The sequence below is a fragment of the Ovis aries genome, chromosome 7 (assembly GCF_016772045.2).
Source record: "Ovis aries strain OAR_USU_Benz2616 breed Rambouillet chromosome 7, ARS-UI_Ramb_v3.0, whole genome shotgun sequence".
Classification (NCBI taxonomy): Eukaryota; Metazoa; Chordata; class Mammalia; order Artiodactyla; family Bovidae; genus Ovis; species Ovis aries.
Window position 1 is genome coordinate 21,631,049 of NC_056060.1, and position 25,531 is coordinate 21,656,579.

The 25,531-nt window shown below is 46.8% G+C and overlaps 3 protein-coding genes, 1 long non-coding RNA gene and 1 other non-coding gene across 5 annotated transcripts in view; 1 reads left to right on the forward strand and 4 right to left on the reverse strand.

Annotated features, from left to right (window-relative positions):
• Positions 1–1,549: 1,549 nt before the first annotated feature.
• On the reverse strand, positions 1,550–3,697 carry PSMB11 (proteasome subunit beta 11). Its single transcript, XM_015096754.3, has 2 exons — positions 3,378–3,697; positions 1,550–2,648 (listed from the first exon to the last, which is right to left on the reverse strand). Exon 2 carries the CDS (start codon positions 2,605–2,607, stop codon positions 1,738–1,740), a length of 870 nt encoding a protein of 289 aa, XP_014952240.2. The 5' UTR covers positions 2,608–2,648; positions 3,378–3,697; the 3' UTR covers positions 1,550–1,737.
• Positions 3,698–4,620: 923 nt separating this feature from the next.
• Positions 4,621–5,191, reverse strand: LOC101123213 (small ribosomal subunit protein eS10-like). The gene has a single exon (XM_060418561.1). It carries the CDS (start codon positions 5,144–5,146, stop codon positions 4,706–4,708), a length of 441 nt encoding a protein of 146 aa, XP_060274544.1. The 5' UTR covers positions 5,147–5,191; the 3' UTR covers positions 4,621–4,705.
• Positions 5,192–8,438: 3,247 nt separating this feature from the next.
• PSMB5 (proteasome 20S subunit beta 5) lies at positions 8,439–13,653 on the forward strand. The gene is made up of 3 exons (XM_004010336.5): positions 8,439–8,640; positions 9,364–9,670; positions 13,141–13,653. Exons 1-3 carry the CDS (start codon positions 8,443–8,445, stop codon positions 13,425–13,427), a joined length of 792 nt encoding a protein of 263 aa, XP_004010385.1. The 5' UTR covers positions 8,439–8,442; the 3' UTR covers positions 13,428–13,653.
• LOC132660162 (uncharacterized) overlaps positions 13,500–25,531 on the reverse strand; it is a 35,472-nt gene continuing 23,440 nt past the window's right edge. Inside the window, exon 2 of the long non-coding RNA XR_009601432.1 lies at positions 13,500–20,117. This is a non-coding gene — a long non-coding RNA (uncharacterized LOC132660162). The remainder of the gene's footprint in view (positions 20,118–25,531) is intronic.
• LOC114115954 (U1 spliceosomal RNA) lies at positions 22,783–22,943 on the reverse strand. Its single transcript, XR_003590058.1, has one exon. It is a non-coding gene; the product is annotated as a U1 spliceosomal RNA (small nuclear RNA).

Genomic DNA, 25,531 nt, shown 5'->3' on the forward strand with positions numbered 1-25,531 from the left:
AGTCAATCAAACACTTGAACCCTGGGGAAAAACTGCCCTTCCTCCTGTGTTCCTCCAGGAGAAAACTAGCCTAAGGATCCTTGACCTATAGTTATCATTCCCAGAGTCCTGCACCTCCTCACCTGAGGCTGAGGGGAGGGTGAAGGATGAAAGATTGCATAGAGGCCACCAGCCGGATTCCCAGACCCCCGCTAAAAGGCTTGTTCTCCTGTACTGGGCATCTTTCTGCAGCAACCCCCCTCATTTCCTTCCTCCCCCTACTGCTTTCCTTCCTGGGGCTCCCCCAGCTTTCCTCCCTTCTCCCCCATCATCCCCTGAAAGCCAGAGCGTACTAGGGCTCCTCTGTCTGGCCCAGCTCCTGCCTGGTGGAATTCTTAGCCTTAAGTGCAGGGTCCAGGCTCAGGACCGGGCCAGAAGCTGGGAGGAGGGGGTCCAAGAGGGAGAAGAGATGCTGTTCATCTTGGGACTGGAAGCAGTGGGAGTAAGACAAAGAAAGAAGGTTCAGGAACCTACCTTCGGGTCCCATCTCCTAGGTTGACCATGCCTTCCCCTCCACTTGGCCTGGGGAAGGGGGCAGGGTGGCATCCCTCCTGGAGTTGTCAGCCTGCATCACCAAGTCAGGGCTCACAGGGGAGCAGCAAGCAGACAGGAGGGGAGGGAGAGGACGCGCTAACCCAGCAGTTACCCTTGGCACAGCCATCTCCCTCTTTTCTTCATGCCCAGAGGGAGCTACCGGAAGGAGAGGCTGGGGAGAAGGCAAAGGGACGGCAGAAGTCTGGCAGCAGCCATGACAGGCTCAGAAGCCAGAGCGCACTGGTTGGGGTTGCAGGGTGCCGATGACTCAGGCCTTGGCAAGAAAGGACAGAGGGGGCTCAACAGGGGATGCTTCCTGGGCTCAGCCCTCCAGACCCTTGGGCTCCTCCAGGTTCCTTCTTCCCTGGCCAGCAGGAAGGGGCCTGGCCCAGCTGCTCTCTCCCCCACATCACTCCCCGGGCGCAGGAAGAGGCCCTGGGAGAGAAGCTGTGCGGAAGGAGCACAGCCCTGGAGTGGATGGCCTGGATCCCAGGCTCATCTCTGCACTGACCGCGTCACCTCAGGCAAGTCACACATCTCTGAACCTGTTTCCTCTTCTGTCAAGTGAGGATCACATTAACCTTAAACAGTTAATCATGAAAACTGCGGTCAGTAAAGGAGTCATTATCAGAATCAGGAGGGTCGAGTGGGGGTGGCGGCAGAGGAGGAAAGCAGTAGAGGGAGCCCATCACTTACCCCCAGATGCTCATGCTGCACCGGCCCCGACCCTTCCAGCCTGGGTCCCGGGGGCTACTATCCCCCCTCATTCCCCTCCCACCGTCCCCCCCATCCAGGTGAGAAAGTGCAAAGACTCTGAAGCTGAGCTGAGGACTAAAACGAGAAGAAGAAGAGAGACTGGGGATAGGATGGAAGAAAGCAGAAAGGAAGATGGCAAGAAAAGAGGGTCTAGCTCAGCACAGCATCTGGCGTGCAGCCGGTGCTCAGTATTTGCTGAAAGATGGACTCGGTGCTGAGAAGGAGGCTAGATCAATCTATTGGGTGCCAACAGGAACAAGTTGGACAGAGAGGTCAATAGCTCTGGGAAGAGAAAGGGATAGAAACTTGGAACAAATGAAGCCAGCAACCCAGGAGAGCAGGACCCCGATGCTTCCCCTGTGGCCCCATCTCTCACCCTGGGCTGGGCCCCCCAGATCCTGCTGCTGCTCACAGCCTCTCTGTGGGCACCTTCAAGTCCCCAGGTGCCAGCCCCACAGACGGTTCTCTGCCTTCGCCAACTCTGTCGGGGGTGGCCTCCTCCTCCCGTTCCTTCTCTGGTTCTGGAAGCTTCTGCAGTTCCGAGTACAGCACCCAGGCATCATGGCAGGACACATACTCCCATCCACTCTCCCGCACGTGGAAGAGGTCCACGGAACCCCCAGAGTAGGCATCGCGGTGGGTGGCATGGGCCACGGCGCGGCGGGCCAGGGCGTAGGCTTCCTGGGTGCTCATGTCGTAGCGGTAGCCGCGATCTAGCACACCATAGGCGTAGGGAGACCCAGAGCCCACCGAAAAGATATCCCCCTGCAGGAAGGTGCCATCGCTGTAGACATAGAAGAGGGCAGGGCCAGAGCGGTCCCAGCCACACAGGGCCGTGGCCACGCACAGATCCAGCCCCCGGTAGCGTGACATCATGACTGATAAAAGTTTGGCAGCACCGGCCACACTGGGCAGCTGACCCTCCCTCAGTGCCCGCAGTCGCAGCTCCCGCTGCAGCACCCGGTACCACGTGACGCAGTCAGCCGAGGTGCCAGAGGTGGTGCCCAGGAGATGCTGGTGCACAGGGATGACCTTGCGTGAGGCTGGACACGCCACGTAGTTGCCACAGGAGGACCGGGTGTCAGCCGCAGCGATGACTCCATGACGGAAGCGGAAGGCCAGGGTGGTGGTACCATGGGCCAGCCTGGGGCCGTGCGTCTGCAGGAAGGCTTGAGGGTCCCAGCCTCGGGGCACAGCCCAGCTGCCAGCCTGAGGCAGGTGAGGGGAGGTTTCCTGGGTGTCAGGGGCCTGCCACTTGCACACATCTTGCAGAGCCATCCCTGGGGTCCGGCGAAGGTTGGAAGGAGCAAGGCAGGGATCTGTGAGGTGGAGGAAGAGAGATGGTAAGGAGAAGCCGGGCTGCAGCCAGAACCATACAGGAAGGTGTGTGATCTGTGGCTTCTCCCAAAACCCAAACCAGGCTTTGGGACTGGCTGACGGAGCAGCGCCCACCCCCTCGGAAGACTGCTGAGGGGGGGACAGGGTGAGGCCAGTGGAGTCTTCAGCGCTGGGGAGACGCTGCCCATGACACACCTGAGCGTCACCGGAGGAGTCACCTGTCTGTCATCCTCCAAGCACCTGGAGTTGGGTGGGGGCTGGGTAACTACAAAGGAAAGGGGGCACCAGTGAAAGGAGCAGAGCTGGGTTCCTCTTGTTTTTCCTGCTGGGAGCACTGGGCACAGAGATAAATGAAGCCCTGTCCCTGCCCTGAAAGGGTCCCCAGCCTAGGGAAAGGTACAGACTAGTCAGTGTAATGGCATAGTCAGACTGGGTTCCCTGGGATGCCAGGCTTACACTGCTATGGCCTAAGTTCGATCCCTGGTCACAGAGCTGAGATCCCACAGGTCACAGGACACGGCCCCAAACCAAAACAAAACAGAATAGACTGCCATGGACCCCCTGGGGCAGGAGTCCTGGATGCTGGGTTCACTCTTCAGGGGCATGGGGTCAGGGAGCACCTCATGAGCAACGTGGGGAAAAAAGGAACCGACTGGCACAAAGACAGCAGAAAGGAGAGCGAGGGAGCCTTGTACGGGGCGCCCAGATACCTTCAGAATGACAGAGCTCCGTGGGGCCAGAAGGGGGACTAAAACCTGGAGGTCTTTTTCTTCTCTGCTTTGGGCGTGAGCATGAACTTCCATCTGCAGACAGTCGTGGCACACCGGACAGCTCTCTGGCAGTACAGCTTCTCTGACTGGTGCTGAAGTTCTGAGCAGGCAGCTGAAAGCATCTGTTGGTTCCCTTTTTGCCCCACAGTTCACAACGGCAAGAGATTGGTTTGTAGTTTCAAGGCAGGAGAAACAACTGACTTTGACACCATCATACTGAGTTTAAGTCTCAGACCAACGAAGGGTGGACACTGGCAGCTGGCCCTTCAGAAAGAGAAACTAGATTGGGGCGGAGTGACAAGCTACATCTACTGCCGGAACCATATGGAGTATACTTTTCTAAATATTACAGCTCCCCCTCTAACATCATCCTCCAAGCTGACATGAGACCCCCTGTGGCCCAGTCCTAATCCATCCACCACAACCTCTTTTCATGTTATTCCCAGCACATCTCCCACCTCCACTTCATCTTTTTGAATTTTATCCTCCCAAGTCTGGCTTACATATCACCCATTCTGAAAACAGGCCGAGAGAGAAGAGGCTCTGAATTTGAGAAGCAATGGGACCTAAGTGGTATTTAAGGAAATGAATCCAGACCTCCTTGACAAAGCCTTCCTTGACCCCCAAACTCACCCCAATCCATACTGACCACCTTTCTCACCTGTGAACTATAGCACTTATCATTGTTTTCTTCTCCAACACCTGCTTTACTGAGATATAATTTATTTTTGCTTGCACTGTGTCTCCGTTGCTGCACATGGGCTTTCTCTAGTTGTGGCCAGTGGTGGCTCCTCTTTGTTGCAGAGCATGGGCTCTAGGGCACACAGACTTCAGTAGCTGTGCCATGTGGGCTCAGTGGTTGCAGCTCTTGGGCTCCAGAGTGTGGAACTCAGTAGCTGCCCCACGGCATATGGGATCCTCCCGGACCAGGACTCAAACCTTCGTCTCCTGTTTTGGCAGGCAGACAACCACTGGACCATCAGGGAAACCTTATTGAGATATAATTGACATATAACGTTATTTAAGTTTAGTGTGTACAATATGATGATTTGATACTTCTGTGTATGTGTCTGTGTATGTATGTATCACAAAACATTTACTGCAATATGGATAGTTAACAAATCCTTCACCTCGCATAATTATCATTTTCGTTGTTTTTTTTTTTAAATTTTTTCTGTTTACAGGTTTATTCAACATAAAACAACCCCTTTCAACTTTACTGAGGTGGCTGACCACGTCCACGACCAAATCTGCCTCTAAACTGGAATTCAGTTGCTGACCCAGCTCCGGTCTCGGCTTTCTTGTCGGCACCAGGGGGCACGGCGCTTTGTCTGTATGTGTCTCTGTCGGCTTCCCCTTGCATTGAGTCTTGCAGGTCGCTCTCCCTCCAGACCTTTGGGCTGTGGCCGGCCAGTCTCAGGATGGCTGCGGCGCAGGGTGGCGGGCACGATCTCAGGGGGCAGGTGGAGGTAATCGCGGAGATGCTGGATGCCCTCGTTGGTGAGGTACCAGTAGAAATGTCTCCAGGCAATCTGTTCCTTCACGTAGCCTCGTGACTTGAGAGACTGCATGGCTTTCATGACGTGAAGATTGGGCACATTCTTGTCTGCTAGCTCTGGGTGCTTGGGCATGTGGACATCCTTCTTGGCCACCATCACCCCCTCCTTAAAAAGGAGTTCATAAATGGCAATCCGGTTCTTCTTGGGCATCAAGATCGCGACGGTTGCTGTGTCCGGGGCCGGCGCTGGAAAGCCATTTTCGTTGTTATGGTAAGCACATTTAAGGTCTACTCTCAGCAACTTTCAAGTATACAAAAGAATATAGTTAACGAGAGTTACTGTGCTGTGCATTTGATTTCCAGAACTTATTCCTCTTATAACTGGAAGTTCGTACACTTTTGACCAACATCTTCCCATTTTCATCAACTCTGAGCCTCTGACAACCACCAATCTACTGCTTCTAAGAGTTTGGCTTTGTTCAGTTCAGTTCAGTCGTGTCCGACTCTTTGCGGCCCCATGAATCGCAGCATGCCAGGCCTCCCTGTCCATTACCAACTTCCGGAGTTCACTGAGACTCACGTCCATTGAGTCCGTGATGCCATCCAGCCATCTCATCCTCTGTCATCCCCTTCTCCTCCTGCCCCCAATCCCTCCCAGCATCAGAGTCTTTTCCAATGAGTCAGCTCTTCGCATGAGGTGGCCAAAGTACTGGAGTTTCAGCTTTAGCATTGCTCCTTCCAAAGAAACCCCAGGGCTGATCTCCTTCAGAATGGACTGGTTGGATCTCCTTGCAGTCCAAGGGACTCTCAAGAGTCTTCTCCAACACCACAGTTCAAAAGCATCAATTCTCCAGTGCTCAGCCTTCTTTATAGTCCAACTCTCACATCCATACATGACTACTGGAAAAACCATAGCCTTGACTAGACGGACCTTAGGCGGCAAAGTAATGTCTCTGCTTTTGAATATGCTATCTAGGTTGGTCATAACTTTTGGCTTTGTTAGATCCTACATATAAGTAAGCTCATACATTATTTGTCTTTCTCTGCCTGACTTCTTTCACTTAGCATAATGCCTTCAAGTTTCATCCATCTCATCACAAATGGCAGGATCTCATTCTTTTTTATGGCTGAATAATACTCTACCACATATATAACACTTTATGCATTTGTACATTGATGATGGATATTGTTTTCATATACTGGTAACTGTGAATAATGTGAACGCTGGATTGCAGCTATCTCTATGAGATAGTGATTTCATTTCCTTTGGATACGTACCCAGACATGAGATTACTAGATCATATGGTAGGTCTATTTTTAATTTTTTTTTTTGTGGGGGGAACTCCATACTATTCTCCATGGTATGTATCAGTTTATATTTCCACCCATTGCAGCACTGATCATTTGTACCTCTCTTCTTTGAGGTCTCCCTGAATGGGACCTTGGAGCAGAGAACTAATATAAGGTAAAATGGGAACAGATTTTGGAAGGCTTTGAATGTCATACTGAGGAGTTGAACCTTACAGACCATTATTAAGCAGGCAAATGATAAGATCGAGATGATGTTTTAAGAAAATCAACCTGGTACTGTGTAGAATTAATTAGAAGCATAGTTTGGGCCCAGAAAAATTAGGAGAATATTTCAGTAATTCAGGATTGAGAAGATAAGAAGCCAAAGGCAATATCAATTGCAATGAAGAAGAATGTGAGCAGCACTGTGAAGGGAGAATGAACAGGACTTGGCATCTATGGGATGTGGAGGAAAGGAACAGGAGCTGTCAAATATGAGCCAGGGCTTCAAGCCTCTGTGACTAGAACAATATTGTCATCCTTTCACGTGTTCATTTGAAAAACATATATTAAGCATATAGCGGGCACAGAGAAATACCTGTCTTTACAGATTTTTTTTTTTTCCCTTGCCACATAGCTTGGCTTGTGGGATCTTAGCTCTCTGACCAGGGATCAAACCCAGGGGCCTGGCAGTGAAAGCACCAAGACCTAACCACTGGACCGCCAGGGAATTCCAGAGAAATACCTGTCTTTAAACACTCACAGTCCAGTGGGAGATATATGTATATTTATAACCAGGTTAAAATATAAAAGTGCCTTAAGAAAAGTACAGACACCATTAGTAGCAGAGGAAAAGAACCACTGAGAGAAGTCAGAAGGAGGATTAGTTGCATTGCAGGAGTGACTACAAAATATTATGCGCTCAATAAACAGAGGCACTCTGCACTTTCCACACCATCCAAGTGTGAGACCCACATAAAGATCTTCTGCTTCATCACATTCTTTATTCTGATGGTTGGGTTTGGAAAGAGTTGCCAAATTTCAGCATTAAAAATACAGCACATGCAGAGTCTGCTGGGAAGAGGAGGGGCTGAGTTGGGCATCAGAGGAGTGAGGGATTTAGATATTGATGGATGTTGCTGCTGGAATCCAACAAGGAAGACTAGACACTGACTTCATAGAAACGTAAAGCAGAAGGCAACATTTCATACATTTGCCCACTTCTTTGCTTGTTATAGTTCCCAAAAGGGTTGAAAAATGAAGGTGGGTGGAGAGAGGGAGAGACAATGAAATACAGCACGTTCTTGAATAAGGGCTTGTCTTAGCAAGATTAAGTCAGGAAACCTCTTGGTACATCTTTATGGAGCCTCAACTCTCCTCCAGGCTCTGAAATGGTAAATTACTATTGACTCAGTTATTCAGGAGCTGAATTGCGAATCCAGTCTGTGAAATAACTGGGCCCTTTGCTTTTCCTTCTTTATTCTTCTATCTGCCTTTTGGGCAATTCATTACTTATTAGAATTTCCACCAGGGGGTGGGAGTAAAGACAATACTGAATCTTAAAAATTGGTTGCTCTTAGAGAACCTGGCTATTGTGGCGATTGATGCTATCAAAAAACAAGAGGTATAGCACTCATGTTTGTTGTGCTTTCTAGCTCAAACTACCGTGGTTTTAGAAACTTCATAGGAAAATAGCCTCAGAGTAGATCATTATTTTACCCAGTATTAGAGAGTGCCCTTAAACAAAATGGCAACTTCAGTCTCATTAACAGAGTACTGAAAAGGTATAGATGTTAACTGTTGCTTGGACACTGGGCGGGGCGGGGCCGATTTACTGCTACCGGTTTAGAACAGATTTTCATCCAGTCACGCCCTTCTCAAAGATGGCCGGCCCCACTTCCCTCCCTTAACCTGACGTTTGCGTTTGCTTCCTATGAATTTGAGGTTAATCTAATCCTGCGTTGGCTACGTGGCCAAAGTCAAGATGTCAGCCACACCCCTTTATAATTTTAGGGGAGTGAAGCCATTTATTTTTTTCCTCCTTGGTGAAAATAATTACTCGCATCTGGCTCTTGTCTTTGGAGGCGTGGTTGCCAGGACTTGAAATGGCTCCTCCCTGGGATAGGTTTAATAGGGAGTGAAGCAGTGACGGCGAGGCGTTGCCCGGTCGCTCTTTCCTAGGCGTTCTGGCAAGCAGTTCCCTTGCCCTTACCAGACATGGCGCTGGCCAGCGTGTTGGAGAGGCCGCTACCGGTGAACCGGCGCGGGTTTTTTGGACTCGGGGGTCGTGCGGATCTGCTGGACCTGGGTCCAGGCAGTCCCAGCGATGGACTGAGCCTGGCCGCGCCCAGCTGGGGTGTCCCAGAGGAGCCGAGAATTGAAATGCTTCATGGAACCACCACCCTGGCCTTCAAGGTGCAGACACAGCCGCCGCGCCGGGCTGAATCCTGCCCGCCTGCGCCCTTCCCCGCTTCCCAGCGGGTCCAGAACCCGCCGTGGCCGCGGCCGCGAAGCCCAGGCGGAGGCTCGGGCCTCTCGCCCCGACCCCGGCAGTTTCGCTGTCTCATTGTCCCGAGAGGCCTCGGTTCTTGCTCTGGCGGGAGCGGGGTGGCGGTGGGGCTGGGGTTATAGTGAGGGTAAGTGGGAGAAGGATTTCGAGGCTGTTTGGATTGATTCCAGGCGACCCCAGGCTGCTCCTGACCGGGAAAGAGGCGGCCGCAACGACAGTGAACTCTGGCAGAGGGAAGGCTGTTGTGACCACCAAAGGTTTTGGAAACAGTGGCCCGGATAGGTCAGGGTAACAAACGTTATGGCTTGAGGAGGAAAGTTGGTGGGAGGAAGCACTCTAATAGGAGCCAGACAATTGAGATTCCTGGCCTAGCTTTGTAATAACTGGCTCTGTGATCTTGGGTAAGTCATTCGATCTCATTGAGCCTGTTTCCTCAGCCAGCAAGTGAAAGTAATCTCACCTGAAGCTATTGATGTGAAGCTCCAGTGACATATAAGTGGGAAAATACGTTGTGAAGTATAAAACAGCAGAGACAGAGATGTTCTGGGGTTGTATCGATGCACAAAGAAATGTCAGGGTGATGTTTCTGTGGTCTGATGTGGCCCCTGGCTTGTGTTTAATCCTAACAGTTTCGCCACGGAGTCATTGTTGCAGCAGATTCCCGGGCCACAGCCGGTGCCTACATCGCCTCCCAGACAGTAAAGAAGGTGATAGAGATCAACCCCTACCTGCTGGGCACCATGGCTGGGGGTGCAGCGGATTGCAGCTTCTGGGAGCGGCTATTGGCTCGGCAATGTCGAATCTATGAGCTTCGAAACAAGGAGCGCATCTCCGTAGCAGCTGCCTCCAAGCTGCTTGCCAACATGGTGTATCAGTATAAAGGCATGGGGCTGTCCATGGGCACCATGATCTGTGGCTGGGATAAGAGAGGCCCTGGTAAGTTAAGCTGCAACCATGTGATTCTTGGGCTTCCATTACAGAGAGGTTGCATGAACAGATGAATGAAAGAGCATATGTCAGTGCTAAGGGTGTGTTGATTAGTTCTCAGTCCTTCCTTCTCTTTGTTCAAGGAAGAGATGTAGTGTAGGAAAGGGCACAGAGGTAGATTAGCTGTGTCATTGAATATCCATGTGACTTAAGGGCAGGTTGTTTATTTTCTCAGCCTGTTTCATCATCATATATAGGTTCCATGAGGCAATACATGTCAAATATGCAGTGTCTGGCACATAAACTGTTTTTCCTTCTAGTCTCTCCTGTAAAATGATAAGACGTGCAAAGAGTTGTATTTAAGAATCGGGTAATAGACATAATAACTCTAATCAGTGCAATTTGATAGAAGTAATGTGAGCTAGATATAAAGAAAATAAATTAAAAAATTAAATGTGAGCTACACATGTAACGTGTAATTTTACTTTTTTCTAATAGATATATTTTTAAAATGAAAAGAAATGGGTGAAATTAATTTTAACAATTGTTTTAATCCATAATAACTAAAACATTTAGGGGCGTGTCATCCTTATATCAAGGGCTCAACAGCCACATATGGCTGGTGGCTACTATATTGGACAACAAAACCAAGTAACTACTCAAAAGTTAGTCATTTCTCTTCCTTTTTTTCCTGTAGAGAGTCTTTGGCCTAGAAGGGGCCCTTTAGGCCCATCTCTTTCCCTTGCTTGATACAATCACCTCGGTCCCGTTGTCTCTGGAAAGAATTCCTTAACCTACTTTTCTTCCTAGTATATAAAATCCTTGCCAGGAAATTCAGACTTGTATCTGATAGCAGTTCCTCTTCAGCCAATTTTGAATGTCTCTTTAGTCAAGCTGGTATACAGCTAGTCACATTCTGTGTAATTTTCCCCTTTGGTGCTTGAAAATAGGTAATCTTTCCTCCTGTTGTTTTTGCTTCATTCATTTACCTGTTTGCTTTTTTTTTCTAACCTTGTGGCTTGTGGGATCTTAGTTTCCTGACCAGGGATTGAACCTGTGCCCTCTGCATTGAAAGTGTGGAGGCCTAACCATTGGGCTGCCAGGGAATTCCCTCATTTACCTTTCTAAATGCCTAAGTTTTTCTCTATTGATCAACTGTAGAATACCCACCACTTTTTCATTTGCTTTGGAGAATATTAGTTCACCCCTCAATAGAGGATGGATGAGGAGAGACTTAAAAGTGCCTGTGAGAGAGGAGCTCAGTTTGTTACTTTGGAAATTGAGACATTTCTCTTTGAAAAGTGTGAAAGAACAGTTGCATACCTCTTGTGCGGTCTAGGGAGACATTTTGGAAATGTTGGTTTGAACCGTTAGCTATTGGATTGGTCCCAGGTGGTTGAGGAAAACAGTGTAAAAGAGTACGAAAGCTGGCCAGCAAGGAAAACCTGGGAAGCCAGAGCTTAACCTAAATTGTCCTGTCTCAGAGACGCCTTCCTGACAAGTTGTCCCATTCAGGATGAGTCAGCCGCTGGCCTCAAGCAGACTCAGAAAGGATCCCAGATTACTTCATGCGAGGCTGAATGAGATGAATACCACTTTAAAGAGAACCAGTAAAATGCTGAAAGAATTTAAGGAGGTGGGAAGAATTGCTTCTGATGGGAGAAGCTGGGGAGGGCTTCGTAGGTAGGTCTCATTTTCCTGGATGTGAAGAAATGAACAAAAGAGAGGGAAGAAGCATGAGGTCTTGCGGGGAGTAACTGGAAGTCTAGTGTAATTGGAGCTGACGATGTGTGAAGCAGAGTAGTGAGCCAGAGATCCAGAAAGGGAAATTGGAACTAGATGGTGCACCGGCTTGGCAAGGTAGTGGCAGTGGGCCTGCGGAGGGCTCCACATTACAACCATCGGAACCCGGAAGCTGATAAGGGCCGTACTTTTCAACCTGGCTTGTATCATGATCACCTGAAGAACTTAAGAATCTAGCTCCGTGCTTATCCCCCACCCAGACCAATTTAAAAAGAATACCTGGGTTAAGTCCTTGGCATCTCTTAAAAAATACCTGGAGTTCCCTGGCTGTCCAGTGGTTAGGACTTGGCACTTTCACTGCCAGGGGCCCAGGTTCAGTCCCTGGTTGGAGAACTACGGTCCTGGGAGCTGCATGTCCTGGCCGAAAAAAAAAAAAAAAAAAAAAGACTTCCTTAGGCGATGCTGATGCATAGTTATTGTTGAGACCCACTGAAATAGGAAAAATATTAGTGATGCATTGACAGAATTTGAGAATACAGAGGGAAGTGGATTGGTGGGGCAGAAGAGGGATGAGTTCGGTCTGTAAGGGAGAACCACTGGAAGTATTTGAGGACAGGAAATTTAAATATGAATTTGGTGACAAAGGCATCCAGCTGGAGAGGTCCAGGGGGCAGATCAAAGTGATAAAATTTTTATTAAGTCTGTGTCTAACTTTTTGTTACACCAGAGGTTGGCCAACTTTTTCATAAAGGATCAAATGTAAGTAAATATTCTAGGTTTGCAGGCTCTGTAATCTTTGTCTCAACTACATAGCTTGGTTTTAGCATAAAAGCAGTCCTAGACACTATATACACAAATGGTTGTGGGTGTGTTCCAAGAAAAACTATAAAAATAGGCAGTTGGGGGAATTCCCTCATGGTCCAGTGGTTAGGATTGTGCACTTTCACTGCCGAGAGGGCCTGGGTTTGGGGAGCTAAGATCTCACATCTGGCACGATGTGGCCAGAAAAAATAAATTTTTTTTAATTAAAAAAAAAAGGCGGTTGGCCTGGCCAACTGTTTAGTCTATACCAGCACTGTCCAATAGAAATATAATGTGAGCCATACATGTAATCTTAAATGTTGTAGCCATGTTTTTTACATTGAAAAGGAAAAGTAATTTTAATAATATATTTCATTTAACCTGGTATATCCAAAAGACTATCACTCCAGCATGTGGTAGGTCCTAGCTTCATTTCAAGTGTTGAATCACGTGTGGCTAGTGGCTACCATGTTGGACAGTGTAGGTTCTTTACAATATGACTTAGAATTCTAGGCTTTATTCTCTTACTGTGTGATAGAAGAGATAGCATACTTGTCCAGATAATATTCCCAGATAGTCTGAACTCTGGAGGGTTAGGATTGTCTCAAACATTATCTCCCACAGTGCCTGAAGTTCTGTGCATGAAACCGAAGTCATTTGAATTATACTAGTGTTTTGGTTGTACAGAGAAGACAGACAAGGCAGTAACTGTAATGTGAGGTGAGATGGCGTGGAATGTGTAGAATCCTGAAGTCTTCATATTTAATTTTATTTCTTCACTTTTTTTTTAGTAATTTTATAGAAGTGCTGTTTTCTTGAATTTCTGTTGGTCTCCCTGGGTCTCAAGAGGAAAGGAGAACTGTTGCCTTTAAAGATAAATTAGATGTCCGAAGAGGTGCTCATTGTCTTCTTACTAACCTCATCTCTCTTTCCAGGCCTCTACTACGTGGACAGTGAAGGAAACCGGATCTCGGGGGCCACCTTCTCTGTAGGCTCTGGCTCTGTATATGCTTATGGGGTCATGGATCGGGGTTACTCCTATGACCTGGAGGTGGAGGAGGCCTATGATCTGGCCCGTCGAGCCATCTACCAAGCCACCTACAGAGATGCCTACTCAGGAGGTTCCGTCAGCCTCTACCATGTCAGGGAGGATGGCTGGATCCGGGTCTCCAGTGACAATGTCGCCGACCTACATGACAAGTATAGTGAATCTACCCACTGAAGGAGGACGGATGTGGCTGCTTGCATTTCTTGGGGTGACTGTTGTTGGTAATATGGGTACAGTTCCCCATCCTCTAGCGGAGGGGTCCCCAATTGTATCAATCACATTTTTTTTTTTTAATCTCTGGTGCATTGACCTCCATGTGTTACCAGCTGTTAATGAGCTACTGCAGAGGTAATTATTGGTTTTACTTTGTTGAATGTTAACATGACACTACTCGACCTCAGCCTGTGTTGCGTCTTTTCTCCACACTGTCCCTCCTCCAAGCACTTTACAGTCAGATGGGCTGGGACAGTGGGAGGGAAGGGACTGTAATTACAGGAAACAGCGGTGTGAAGACATTGTCTAGTGAATACATTAACATCCCCACTCATGAAGCTAATAACAAAGGAGAAGGAGAGAGAGGCAGGGAGGAGGGAGAGACTTCTTGATTCCGTTTGCAAAGAGATGAAAAGTTGATGAGGTGGAAAGATGCACAGGGCTGTACCAGGCAGAGCTGCTGAGGAGAAAGCTCTCCCCCTGTGCTGGGGGAGGGGAGGCTGATGCCACATGCAGAGCAGAGAGGTGAGGAGGGTAAGCCAGTTGGGAAAGGAAGGCTTTGACCCTGGGAAAAGAGGACAGAGCTGTATGTGAAAGCATAGTGACCACCAGCCTGGTGGTGCCTGTCCTTCTGGCCCTGCGGTGTGTGTTTGTGGGAGACAGGGAAATGATCGTGGACCTCTAGCCTCCTGGGCAGGAAAGAGCACAAAATCGTTCCTGGAGCCTGTGGGTGCAGAAGAGTCCCTGCTGAGAGCAGAGAGATGGCTGATTTGTCACCCCTAGCACTGAGGGGCTTCCCAGGCTGTGGTGGCAGCAGATGGCAAGGCCTTCTGTTAAGGAGAAGACAGGAGAGATGTAGGAGGTTGATGGGAGAAACCGTTAAGAGAATGAGGAGGGTGTCAACGCTGCTTTATATGAGTCGGCCAAAAGCAAGAAAGTGGTTGGTGAGGGTGACAGTGGAGTGTCCTCTTTTGAGGCCAGGGGGCTGGGAGGGGTCACTCAGAGATAAGCGAGCTATAAAGCCTGTTCTTCCCTACTGCAGCCACCTTCCCTTCTTGCACCTTCCCTCCTGCTCAGCCTCACGCGGTCTCTGAAGTCTCCATATTGATTGATGAGGGCTGTCTGCCAGGAACTGATCGAGGCTTGTTAATTGCATTTGTCAAATGCAGGGAAATTGGGAATTAGTGAGACCAGAGAAGGGAGTTTGGAAAACAAATGGCTCTCGTGCCTGAGGAGATTCATTTTGCTGAAAAGTGCCTCCGGAGACCCTGGAGCCAGGAGCTGCCAGTGTGGAGCAGGACCTGCTCTACAGCCAGAGCAGGCAGGAGCCACGCCACAGCTCCCTCCGCCTCAGTCCAGAGAGGCCCAGACCCAGCTGTCTTCCTGTCACTTAGGACAGCGCTTTGCAGGCCTTTTACAAAATTAGAACTCTTTTTAAAATGAACTTAGGAGAAAATCCCAGCCCCTGAACGAAATCAAGTCAGATTGAAGTAGAGTTGAAGGGTCCAGTGCCTCAACCATTGAGCTTTCCCCTCCAGCCACTTCTCACACCCTGCTCTCCCCATGCACACATACTCCCTGGTACTTTTCGGTACCCTAGTGAAAGTGAAAGTCGCTCAGTCGTGTCTGAGTCTGCAGCTCCATGGATTGTCCATGGAATTCTCCAGGCCAGAATACTGGAGTGGGTAGCCTTTCCCTTCTCCAGGGGATCTTCCCAACCTAGGGATCGAACCCAGGTCTCCCGCATTTCAGGCAGATTCTTCACCAGCTGAGCCACAAGGGAAGCTCCTTGGTAACCTAAGGAGCATAATTTGAAAATAACTGCCCTGGGAAGTGTGGAAGGTGAAAAGAGTTGAAGATTGGAAATCCACCCTGACCTCAGAGAGCAATAAGACTCTTAGCCCATGAAAGAAAATTGAGTCTGGAGAGAAGAGAGTCTTGAAGTAGGGCTGCCCTTGTCCTGTTGCTATCCCACACCTACCTTGCAGTGGTCTGTGTTCAATTTAACACATATTCTGCACTGGCAGAGTCCTTCTGTTGAGGCAAGAAACATATCCTAGAGTCCTGTATTCTAGCATATCCTTGTTTCTCTGCCTTCCTGGATTTTGGATAAAAGACCGGCTTAATGGAAGAGATAATTTGTGGTAGGTTTTCTGGAAAGAGCAGAGCAGAGGTAGAGGAAAGCTGCAAGTCTCTAGACCCAGTGACACCCATTCTGTGATGGCCGTTTCTTGCTGCTATGACTGGCAGGGAGCTGGCTTTGCAGTAGTCTGAGTCTCTGCTTGCATGGGGATGATGGATGCTGCACAGCATCGGAGAGATGCTGTTGAGTGGAGTGCACCAGTTCAGGGACTCCCATCAGATTCATTTCCCAGTGCAGTCCTCTTGACAAAGGATGATGGAAAAGAAATTGCCTTAAATAGGGGGAAGATTAATTTCTCTCGGCAGTTCCCAGGCGTCCAAGGGCCAGGGCTTTTTAAGTGATGTCTGACAATTTCTCCTCCTTCCACAGATAGCTCAGTAACACCAAAATCTGACTCCTCAGGGTAGGTGATGGGACTAATCTGATTAAATAAGGAGCAAAACACTCTTAGAGGCCCCACGCTTTCTCTTGCTGGCAGGGAATGCTGTGGGGTTGAAGACAAATGTGACTTATAGCATCACCATACCAGGCAAGGGATGGCTGCAGGGAGCAGCAGTGCCCTGTGGGGCACATTCTACTCGGTGCCCTGAGTAGAAGGTTCAAGAGGGATGGTAAGAAGGTAAGCGAGGACATGGCAGGGAGGGAGGAAGGGCGTAGTTAAAGCAAATCATGGACTGAAGCATAATAGTTACTGAGTGTTCCCTCTTTAGGCAAAACCAGAAGGTCAGTGTCTCTTGATATCCTCCTCAGCTAGCAAATGAGAAAACTGTCAAAGTCATTTGGGGAGTGGAAAGTTACATCCTTTGAGGGGAAATAAAACAACTGATTTATTCTGGTCCATGAGTTCTACACGGTGTGTCAGGGGAGAGAAGCACGAGGCGGGATGGAAGGGTCAGGTGAGAAAAGGGAGGGACTCTGGGGGAGCAATTCCCCCCAGAAGGAGGATGGTGGGGTCAGTGGCAGTTTACATGCATATATCTAATTTGGTGAGTACAGTTAGGTATTTCATTCTTGTTGGTTTTAATTGTTCTGTTAAGAGCCCCTCCCGCCAGGGTTCTAATAGATTAGATGCTTGGAAACTGACCAGTAGCAGTGACAAGACAGGATTAAGAGCTTTATGATTTAAAACATATGTATATTGCAACTAAGCATCTCTGCTATTTTGGGGATTTTGTTTTGTTTTTTAAATTCTAGTTTCCCTTTAGGAAGTCAGATCATATTGGGAAACCTTTAATTACAGCAGGCAAGATGAGAGAGCAAACCATCAGAACTGCCCTGATCAGCAGCTGCTGGCACCTCCTGCCTGACCCAGGCCACCCCCAACCCCTCAGCAGGCAACTGTCCACATCTCTGCAGCACACCCCCAGGCCTGGCCTCAGAGCCAAGTTCTGGCTTCTCGGGGCTATGCCCCACTGAAGCATTTCAATAAAAACCATTTCTAAAATGTCCCATTCGCAGTTGTTAATGGGTCAGGCAGAAGAAATTCTACCCACGTCAGCTTCTTGGGTTTATTTAAACCAACTCATTTCTCCCTGAAGCTCTGCCTCTGAGTTAGGCGCCAAGCCTGACTTGGTGCTTAACCCTTTATAATCCAGACTTAGCTGTCATCAACCATGAAGATCCAAACCAGTTTATTTAAAAGGAAATAAGGCAATGCTGGTTCAACCCCTTCTGATGCCTCCCCTCCTCCCCCTACTCCATTCCTCTCAGGCTGCCCCTTCTTTCTGTTCTTCCTTTGCTTGATTTCATGTTTCCTCTCTGCTCCCACTGTATAAAAATTCCCTTCCTCACAGAATCTAAATAAAAACGAATCCATCAATAAACCAAGTGCTGCTGATGGACTTTAATATAGCAAGAAAAGGTTATCGCTAGCTTCAGGGTACCCAAAAAGCTGGTATTACAGAGGGAAGCACAGATGGAATGTGAGAGAGGGAGCTAGAAAAAAACTAGACAAATGAGAGAAACAGAAAAGCGACTCCTGGACAGCAAGAGGGAGATGGAGCAAAGAGGAGAGGGAGACAGGGATGGGGCAGAGAAGATGGATGGAGACATTGACGGGCAGAGCCGAACTGTGAATGGGGGGGGGGGGGTCAGGGAGTGGGAAGGGAGCCTCAGAAGGACAGTGATAAAGAGAGTGGGCAGAGAAACGGGGAAGAAGCAAGCGGCGAGAAGCTAATGCACAGTGAAACATGTGCCCCTGGAGACAGATAATTTCTCCAGCCGTACATGATGAACGTGCGCCTCTGTGCGCTGCCCCTGTACTGTCACAGCCGCTTACATTCTGCAAGAATCTCTGTGTCTACACTGCTTGTGCAAGGTTGGCAAGAAGGTTGGCGCTCTCTCAGAACCACCTCCTCAAGCCAGCCAGGTAGATGGGAAAGGAGAAACCTCTCTCACGAGAAGCAGCAGCATAAATGAGGCAGGGTCACAGATTCAGTACCTTTTTTGCCCCAGTACCTTTTTAACATTTTATTTTTAGGCTCACAAAGAGGTCCTCTCTCCCCTCACCTTCCTACTCCCTGGCCACTCACCTCACAACGTCCATACCCACAGGTCAGGACAAAGGCTATTCAAATGGCAAGGAGGAAGAAACACAAGCTCCCAGGAAGACAGGAATAGCAGGCACTTCCAGTAAGAAGGAAATAAGCAGGTCCACATGGGAATTTGTGCAGCCCACAAGGGACCAAAATCAAAGGGGTATTTTTATACCTACTGCAGTTGTTTTCCCAGCCCAGCCTCAGCCACCGCTCTCCCAGGGACATCAGACGTGCTTAGCCTTCCCATGCATAGAGTTCCACAGAACACATCGACCCTTTATTCACAGCAGCTCTTTTGGAGTGGTGATGTGTATTGTTGTCTGATTAGAGGGAATCCACTGAGCACCAGGGTTCTGTGGGAGAGCTCATAATCACCTTGTTTCCCTTGAGTCTTGAGGCTGCCCTCTCAGCTTCATCTTCAGAAAATAAAGCAGTGGAGCATTTAAAACCAGAACAACAGGTTAAACACAGTCCCACGCCTCTAAGTAGTACCTCCCAAAGAGGGAAAAGTCACAGAAAGGTGGATCAGCCTTCAGTCAGTAGAACCCAGCTGCGATCCTCAGCTACCTTGGCTACATCCAAGAGCATCTCTGTAAGGTCTCATATCGTTTTATGGTATCTGGCTTCCTTTTCAGTTAAGCATTTACTCTACTATACACTTTGTTTATTCCTCTATGGCTGGCATGGTGCAGGCTACTTAGTAGAGATAATATAACGTATTTTCAATGAATAAATGCATAAATGAAGGATTTCACTACAGTATCCTAATGTCAGTGATTCTTACCCCTTCTCAGCACTATGACTCCCTATGTTATTACTGTTCCTCTGAAACATACTATGAAATGTCATTAATTTTTAAAGGAATACAACTTAAAATTACTTGCTTTATGAATCTTTAAAAGATGTTATGCCACCCCCTGCTTGTAAATGACCACAACTGGGGCCATCAGTTCAGTTCAGTTGCTCAGTTGTGTCCAACTCTTTGTGACCCCATGGACTGCAGCATGCCAGGCTTCCCTGTCCTTCACCATCTCCTGGAGCTTGCTCAAACTCATGTCCATTGAGTCAGTGACACCATCCAACCATCTCTTGGATACTATAGAAAGAAGTTTTAAGAAGCATTCTGGCCGATTCCCACCTTGCCTGGCTCCTGCAGTCCTGCTATCTTTCTCTTCAAACTGCAGGATTACTTGCACACAGAATACGATCAGCCCCTGAAGAACTGAGCTGTGGGTATAGCTCTGTACATTATCTCCCTTAGTGTATTTTGTTTTATTCTGTTTTTCTCTCCAATCCCTGGACAGAGGCTTAGCCAATATCCAAGCCTGGTTCCTGGGTATCAGGCACCTGAGTGACTTGCTCTTTATAAGGAAAAGACTCCTGGTGAAAGAGAGGAAGTTGTGTCACCAAGCCCCATGCCCCAAAATGGAGACAAGTCACCTTTCTTTGGGTTTTGGTTTCCTTCAAAATCTAGCATTGTGCCACTTGTTTTTCTTCCACTGCTTAAACAGAATTCTTTGACATCCTAGGTGGTGTTTATTAACTTGTGCTTTGGAATCTTCTGAAGCGTTATAATGGAGTCCTAAAATAAATCATAGAATCCCAGAGTCCTTGAGACTGTAACCTTGTTTTGAGAAAGGGTTGAATCTAAATATTGTTGTTCAGTCACTAAGTCGTGTCCAGCTCTTGTAACCCCATGGACTGCTGCAAGCCAGGCTTCCCTGTCCATCACCAACTCCCGGAGCTTTCTTAAACTCATGTCCATTGAGTCAGTGATGTCATCCAACCACCTCATCCTCTGTCATCCCCTTCTCCTTATGCCCCCAATCTTTCCCAGCATCCGGGTCTTTTCCAGTGAGTCAGCTCTTCGCATTACGTGGCCAAAGTATTGGAGCTTCAGCTTCAGCATTAGTCCTTCCAATGAATATTCAGGGTTGATTTCCTTTAAGATTGACTGGTTTGATCTCCTTGCTAAAGCAAAAAAAAAAAAAAAAAAAATTATCTATTAAAAAAATTTTTGAAATGCTTGAAAACTTCAGAAAAGTTGAAAGAATATTACAGTGAATACCCACTTATCCTTCAAATATGTTCACTAATGTTATTTTGCCATATTTGCTTTATATGTATATATCCATTTACTTATTTTTTCCATTTATTTATTTACTGAATCATTTAAAAGTACAGAGATCATGTTACAGAGATTATGATATTTTACCCCTAAATATGTCTCCTAAGAGCTAAGATATTCCCTTACAAAACTACAATACTGTTATCACACTAAGAAATTTAAATGATCATATTATCTAATATCCTGTCTGTATTCAAATTCACCAACTGTCCCAGTAATGTCCATTATACCTTTTGTTTTCCTGATCCAGAATCTAATCAAGGCTCACACATCACATTTAATTGTCATGTCTTTTCAGTTGCCTTTAATTTGGAATAGGTCATCATATTTGTGTGTGTCTCTTATGACATTTATACTTTGAAGAGCACAGACCATCATATGTCTTGTGCAATCTGGATTTGTCTGAGTCTTTCCTCATGATTAGATTCAGGTCAAACATTTTTAGCAAGAATATTGCCTAGGTGATATTGTATACTTCCCACTGCGCTGCTGCTGAAGGGACATGATGTCAGTTTGTTACATTACTGATGATGCTGAAGTGAGCCTGCTATGTTTCTTCTTTATAAAGGTATATTTGCCCTTTGTAATTAACTCTGAGTAAATGAATAGCAAGTAGAATGATTATTTGAAATCATGGGAATATCCTATTCTCCCACAGTCTTGAACCCACTGGTTTTAGCATCCACTGATGATCCTTCCTCAATCACTTTTTGCATTGGCAGCTGCAAATGTTGGGTTTTCACATTCTGTCCTTTCTTCTGTCTATATTAGCTGACATTGATCTTTCTTTTCCTCTTCTTCCTTTTACTTTGCACTTATCAATCTTTAATTTGTTATGTTATTGAATTTTAAATTTTTGGTATTTTTTCTTTTTTTGTTTTTACATAGTCTATGTGAAGAACTGACTCATTAGAAAAGACCCTGATGCTGGGAAAGATTGAAGGCAGGAGAAGGGGACAACAGGGGATAAGATGGTTGGATAGCATCACCAACTCAATGGACATGAGTCTGAACAAGCTCCGGGAGATGGTGGAGGACAGGAAAGCCTGGCGTGCTGCAGTCCACGGGGTCACAAAGAGCAGCACGTGACTGAGTGGCTGAACTGACTGAAAGGAAGACATCCCAGCTGTTTATACTATACTGTTTATTTTGCATTTAACAATGCACCAAATCCATAACTTTTTTCTTTGAAAACCTAACTGACTCTCACTCCTGCTACAACATAACTCCTTTCTTCACTCTTCTTTGAGTACTATGCCCTTCTGCCTGTCTCCCTTCTCCTTTCCTTTGCATTATCTTCCACCTTTCTGTAAACTCTCATTTCTCCAAATCTCAACACTCTCAGACTCTCCCTCTCCAGTGTCTCTGAGGACACAGTCTCAGCTGACTTTGGGATTTCCTTCTACTTCTGTTCTAAAATGCTTTCCGTGTGCTAATGAACGACTGTCAGAAACAGCTTCCCGGCCTCGTGCCAGGAGAAGCTAGATTTCACGGTATGGAGGGGCCCCTTTGGGATCTCACTGAACAGAAACAGCTTAAAATACTAAAGAGATCTCTTTGATTCAAAGCTAAATAAGTAGCTTTCCCTCAATCGACAAGTCATCTGTGAAGTTTAACGTTTGAAATTTCAAATGCTTTAGAATTTTAAATTGTAATTGGACTAAAACTGTGCATTTTCTCCCTATTCTCATTACCTAAGAGCACAAAAATGGTTTACTTGAACTTTCTACCAAAGATTCCCCTGTGACCATAGCAGGGAAAAAAAGAAAGAAAGAAACTTAAAAAGAAATGACTGGACTGCCTTGGCGGTCCAGTGGTTAAGACTCTGTTTCTACTGCAGGAGGCAAGGTTCAATCCCTGGTCAGGGAACAAAGATCCTGCATGCTGTATGGTGTGGGCAAAAAAGAGAAAATGGTTTTTCCATCTTAACTCTGATCTTTGTAGAAACACACTCATAATTAAAGCTATATCCCAAGGGATGTTGTATGGGGGTTATGAACATTCTATTGATAATCAGAGGGAAGACAGATTTCTCTTTTGTGGACTCAGAACGAGAGCAAAAGAAGATAACATATAGCAAGGCAGAGTGGATTGGAATTTAGTCAGAGACTAATGAATGACCAAGAACACAGGCCCTGGAGTCAGAAGACCTGGAATCAAGTTCTGACCCCACCTTTTAATGAGCTCAGTAACCCTGAGGTATATAACACCTTCCCTCTCTAAGTCTTAGTTTTCTCATTAGTAAAAGAGGCAGTATATTAGTATTTATCTCATGGAAAGTGATGGACAGTGAAGTCGCTCAGTCGTGTCCGACTCTTTGTGACCCCATGGACTGTAGCCTACCAGGCTCCTCCGTCCGTGAGAATTTCCAGGCAAGAGTACAGGAGTGGGTTGCCATTTCCTTCTCCAGGGGATCTTCCCAACTCAGGGCTCGAACCCTTGTCTCCCGCATTGCAGGCAGATGCTTTAACCTCTGAGCTACCAGGGAAGCCCCCCCCCAAAATTAACCAGAGGAAAGCGCGAACGCAGTCCCCCACTACCACAAATTATGCAGTTGAGTTTCCTACATTTGGGGAAATCGCAGGGGTCAGCACATCCGGAGTGCAATGGATAAGCCTCACCCTGGGAAAACCACCTTCGTGATCATGGTATCTCCCCAAATGAAGTAGAGTGACTAGCACCTAGTAAACACTCAATGTTGACTGTAATAATTGTTGTTAACAATTCTGTTTTCCCTTTATCCTAACATTTTTGAAAATGATCACCTGTACAACTTGAGGATATGAGATATTCTAGTATCTTTCTGTCAAATGTTTTCCCAGTGATTTCCTGGCTGGCAGGAAATAATTAATGGAAAACATGGGAAAGGAAACACAGAAAGTCTGTAACCCTTAAGAATATAAGCAAATGCAACCTCATTTTCATATACTAGTCACAGTTGTTGCCTGGGTGGCTGTATAAGCCAGAGTGCTGTTAGGGTGAAAAAAAAACCACTTGGAGGCAATAGGCCTTTCTGCTGAGAAGCAAGTCGTATGAAGAACATCCTGGACTTTGAGAACCAACAGGGAATGGAGGAGGCATTTCAGCACTGGGAGGCTGAACAAGACACCTGACTTGGGGGTCCAGGTCAGTCATCGATTAAGCTATGAGACCTTGTAATAACCTCTCTCTGATCCTCTGTTTCCTATAACATGGGGATGCCAATAACCTGCCTGTTCACTGCTGATACAATCATGTTATCTAATTTCATATATTTCATCTCCCATATTCAGTTTTCCCCAACTATCCCGGCAGTGTCCATTATAGTTTTTTTTTTTTTTTTCTGACCCAGATTCAATCAAGGATCACATTTTGCATTTTGTTGTTGTTCAGTCACTAAATCCTGTGTGACTCTTTGCAACCCCATGGACTGCAGCACACCAGGCAGTCTTCCCTGTTCTCCGCTATCTCCTGGATATGTCTCTTTATTGTCCTTTAATTTAGAACAGTCCCTTCACCTTTGTATGTGACTTCATTACATTGATATTTTAGAAGCATTCAGGCCATTTGTCTTGTGGAATGTTGTGAGGATGAAATCAGATAACAATATTTTTTAAACCTGTACTGTTGAGCCAGTGAGGCATAACGGTTAAGAACTTGGGCTATGGAGCTAGATTTTCTGTATTCATGTTCCAGGTCTATCTCTTACTAGCTCTATAGCCTTAGTCAAATTATTATACCTCTCAGTGTCTTAGTCTCATCCACTGATATAAAATGAGGATAATGAATACCTCCCCATAACTGTGGAGATTAAATAAGTAAACACATGTAAAGTGTTCATAACAATCCCTGCACAGTAAGTGTTCACTGAACTGTTCCTAAAGAAGGCAAATTCTTGTTGTGGGATCTGAGTTTCAAGATCTGTGTTTAGCTAGGAAAAAAATTCACTCAATTATAAATGATTTTTTTTTCGGTGCTTACTAAATGTCTATAATTATACCAGCTGCTGCAGTGAAAAAATTTTTTTTAATCTCCTGAATGGAAAAAAGTTTAAGAGATAATCCTCAGTTTCCTAGTGTGAAATTACTAAAATATGGGAAACAATCAAGGTAGGGTTAAGTGCTGCTAACCTAAGTAAACATGAAGATCATGCTGATAGAAGAGAGAAGGAAATGGTCTATGTTGATTCAAACAGCTGAAGAATGGATAAAAACTGACTAGTCTTGTTGCAGGGGGGAAGCCAGTTCTGACTCCATGTTGGAAACTATTTCTTTGACTTGCTTTTATTATTATAATAATACTCAATGGTTTGTCCGGAGGATCCTGCCCCTCTGCTTGACTGTAAACTAAAGTGCTTTTGTTCAGCTCAGGGAGAGATAGTTTGTCCCTGCCCACCTGTGAATGGGACTTCCCTGGTGGCTTAGACGGTAAAGCGTCTTGCCTACAATGCGGGAGACCTGGGTTCGATCCCTAGGTTGGGAAGATCCCCTAGAGAAGGAAATGGCAATCCACTCCAGTACTATTGCTTGGAAAATCCCATGGACAGAGGAGCCTGGTAGGCTTCAGTCCATGGGGTCACAAAGAGTCGGACACGACTGAGCCACTTCACACACACCTGTGAATAGAAGAGATTAACTCACCCCTTCTGAAGGCTGGACATTCCCTTGGAGATGTTTTGCAAGACTGAAGACACTTTCACTTTACTTCCCCACTGCATCTCCCTCTCTATTCTGTCTTTTGACTTCAGTGCCTCACTGCTTCTCTCTGATCTATAAAACAACCTGGCATCCAGCCCCCGATAAGATGGTTATTTTGAGGCGCTAGCCTACCATCAGTTCTGAATATTCATTGAAAAGACTGATGATGAAGCTGAAGCTCCAATACTTTGGCCACCTGATGCAAAGAACTGACGCACTGGAAAAAACCCTGACCCTGGCAAAGACTGAAGGCAGGAGGAGAAGGGGACGACAGAGGATGAGATGGTTGGATGGCGTCACTGACTTGATGGACATGAGTTTGAGCAAGCTCTGGGAGTTGGTGATGGACAGGGAAGCCTGGCGTGCTGCAGAACATCGCGTCGCAAAGAATCGGACACGACTGAGCAACTGAACTGAGCGTGCCATCTTCTCGGTGTGCCGGCTACCCAATTAAATTATCTTCCTTGCCTCAACACCTCCTCTCTCAGATTCATTAGCCTATCGTGCCACGAGCAGAGCGAGCTTGGACTGGGTAACAGTCTGAGAAGAAGACACAGGCAGATGAGACCAAGTGAGCAAAG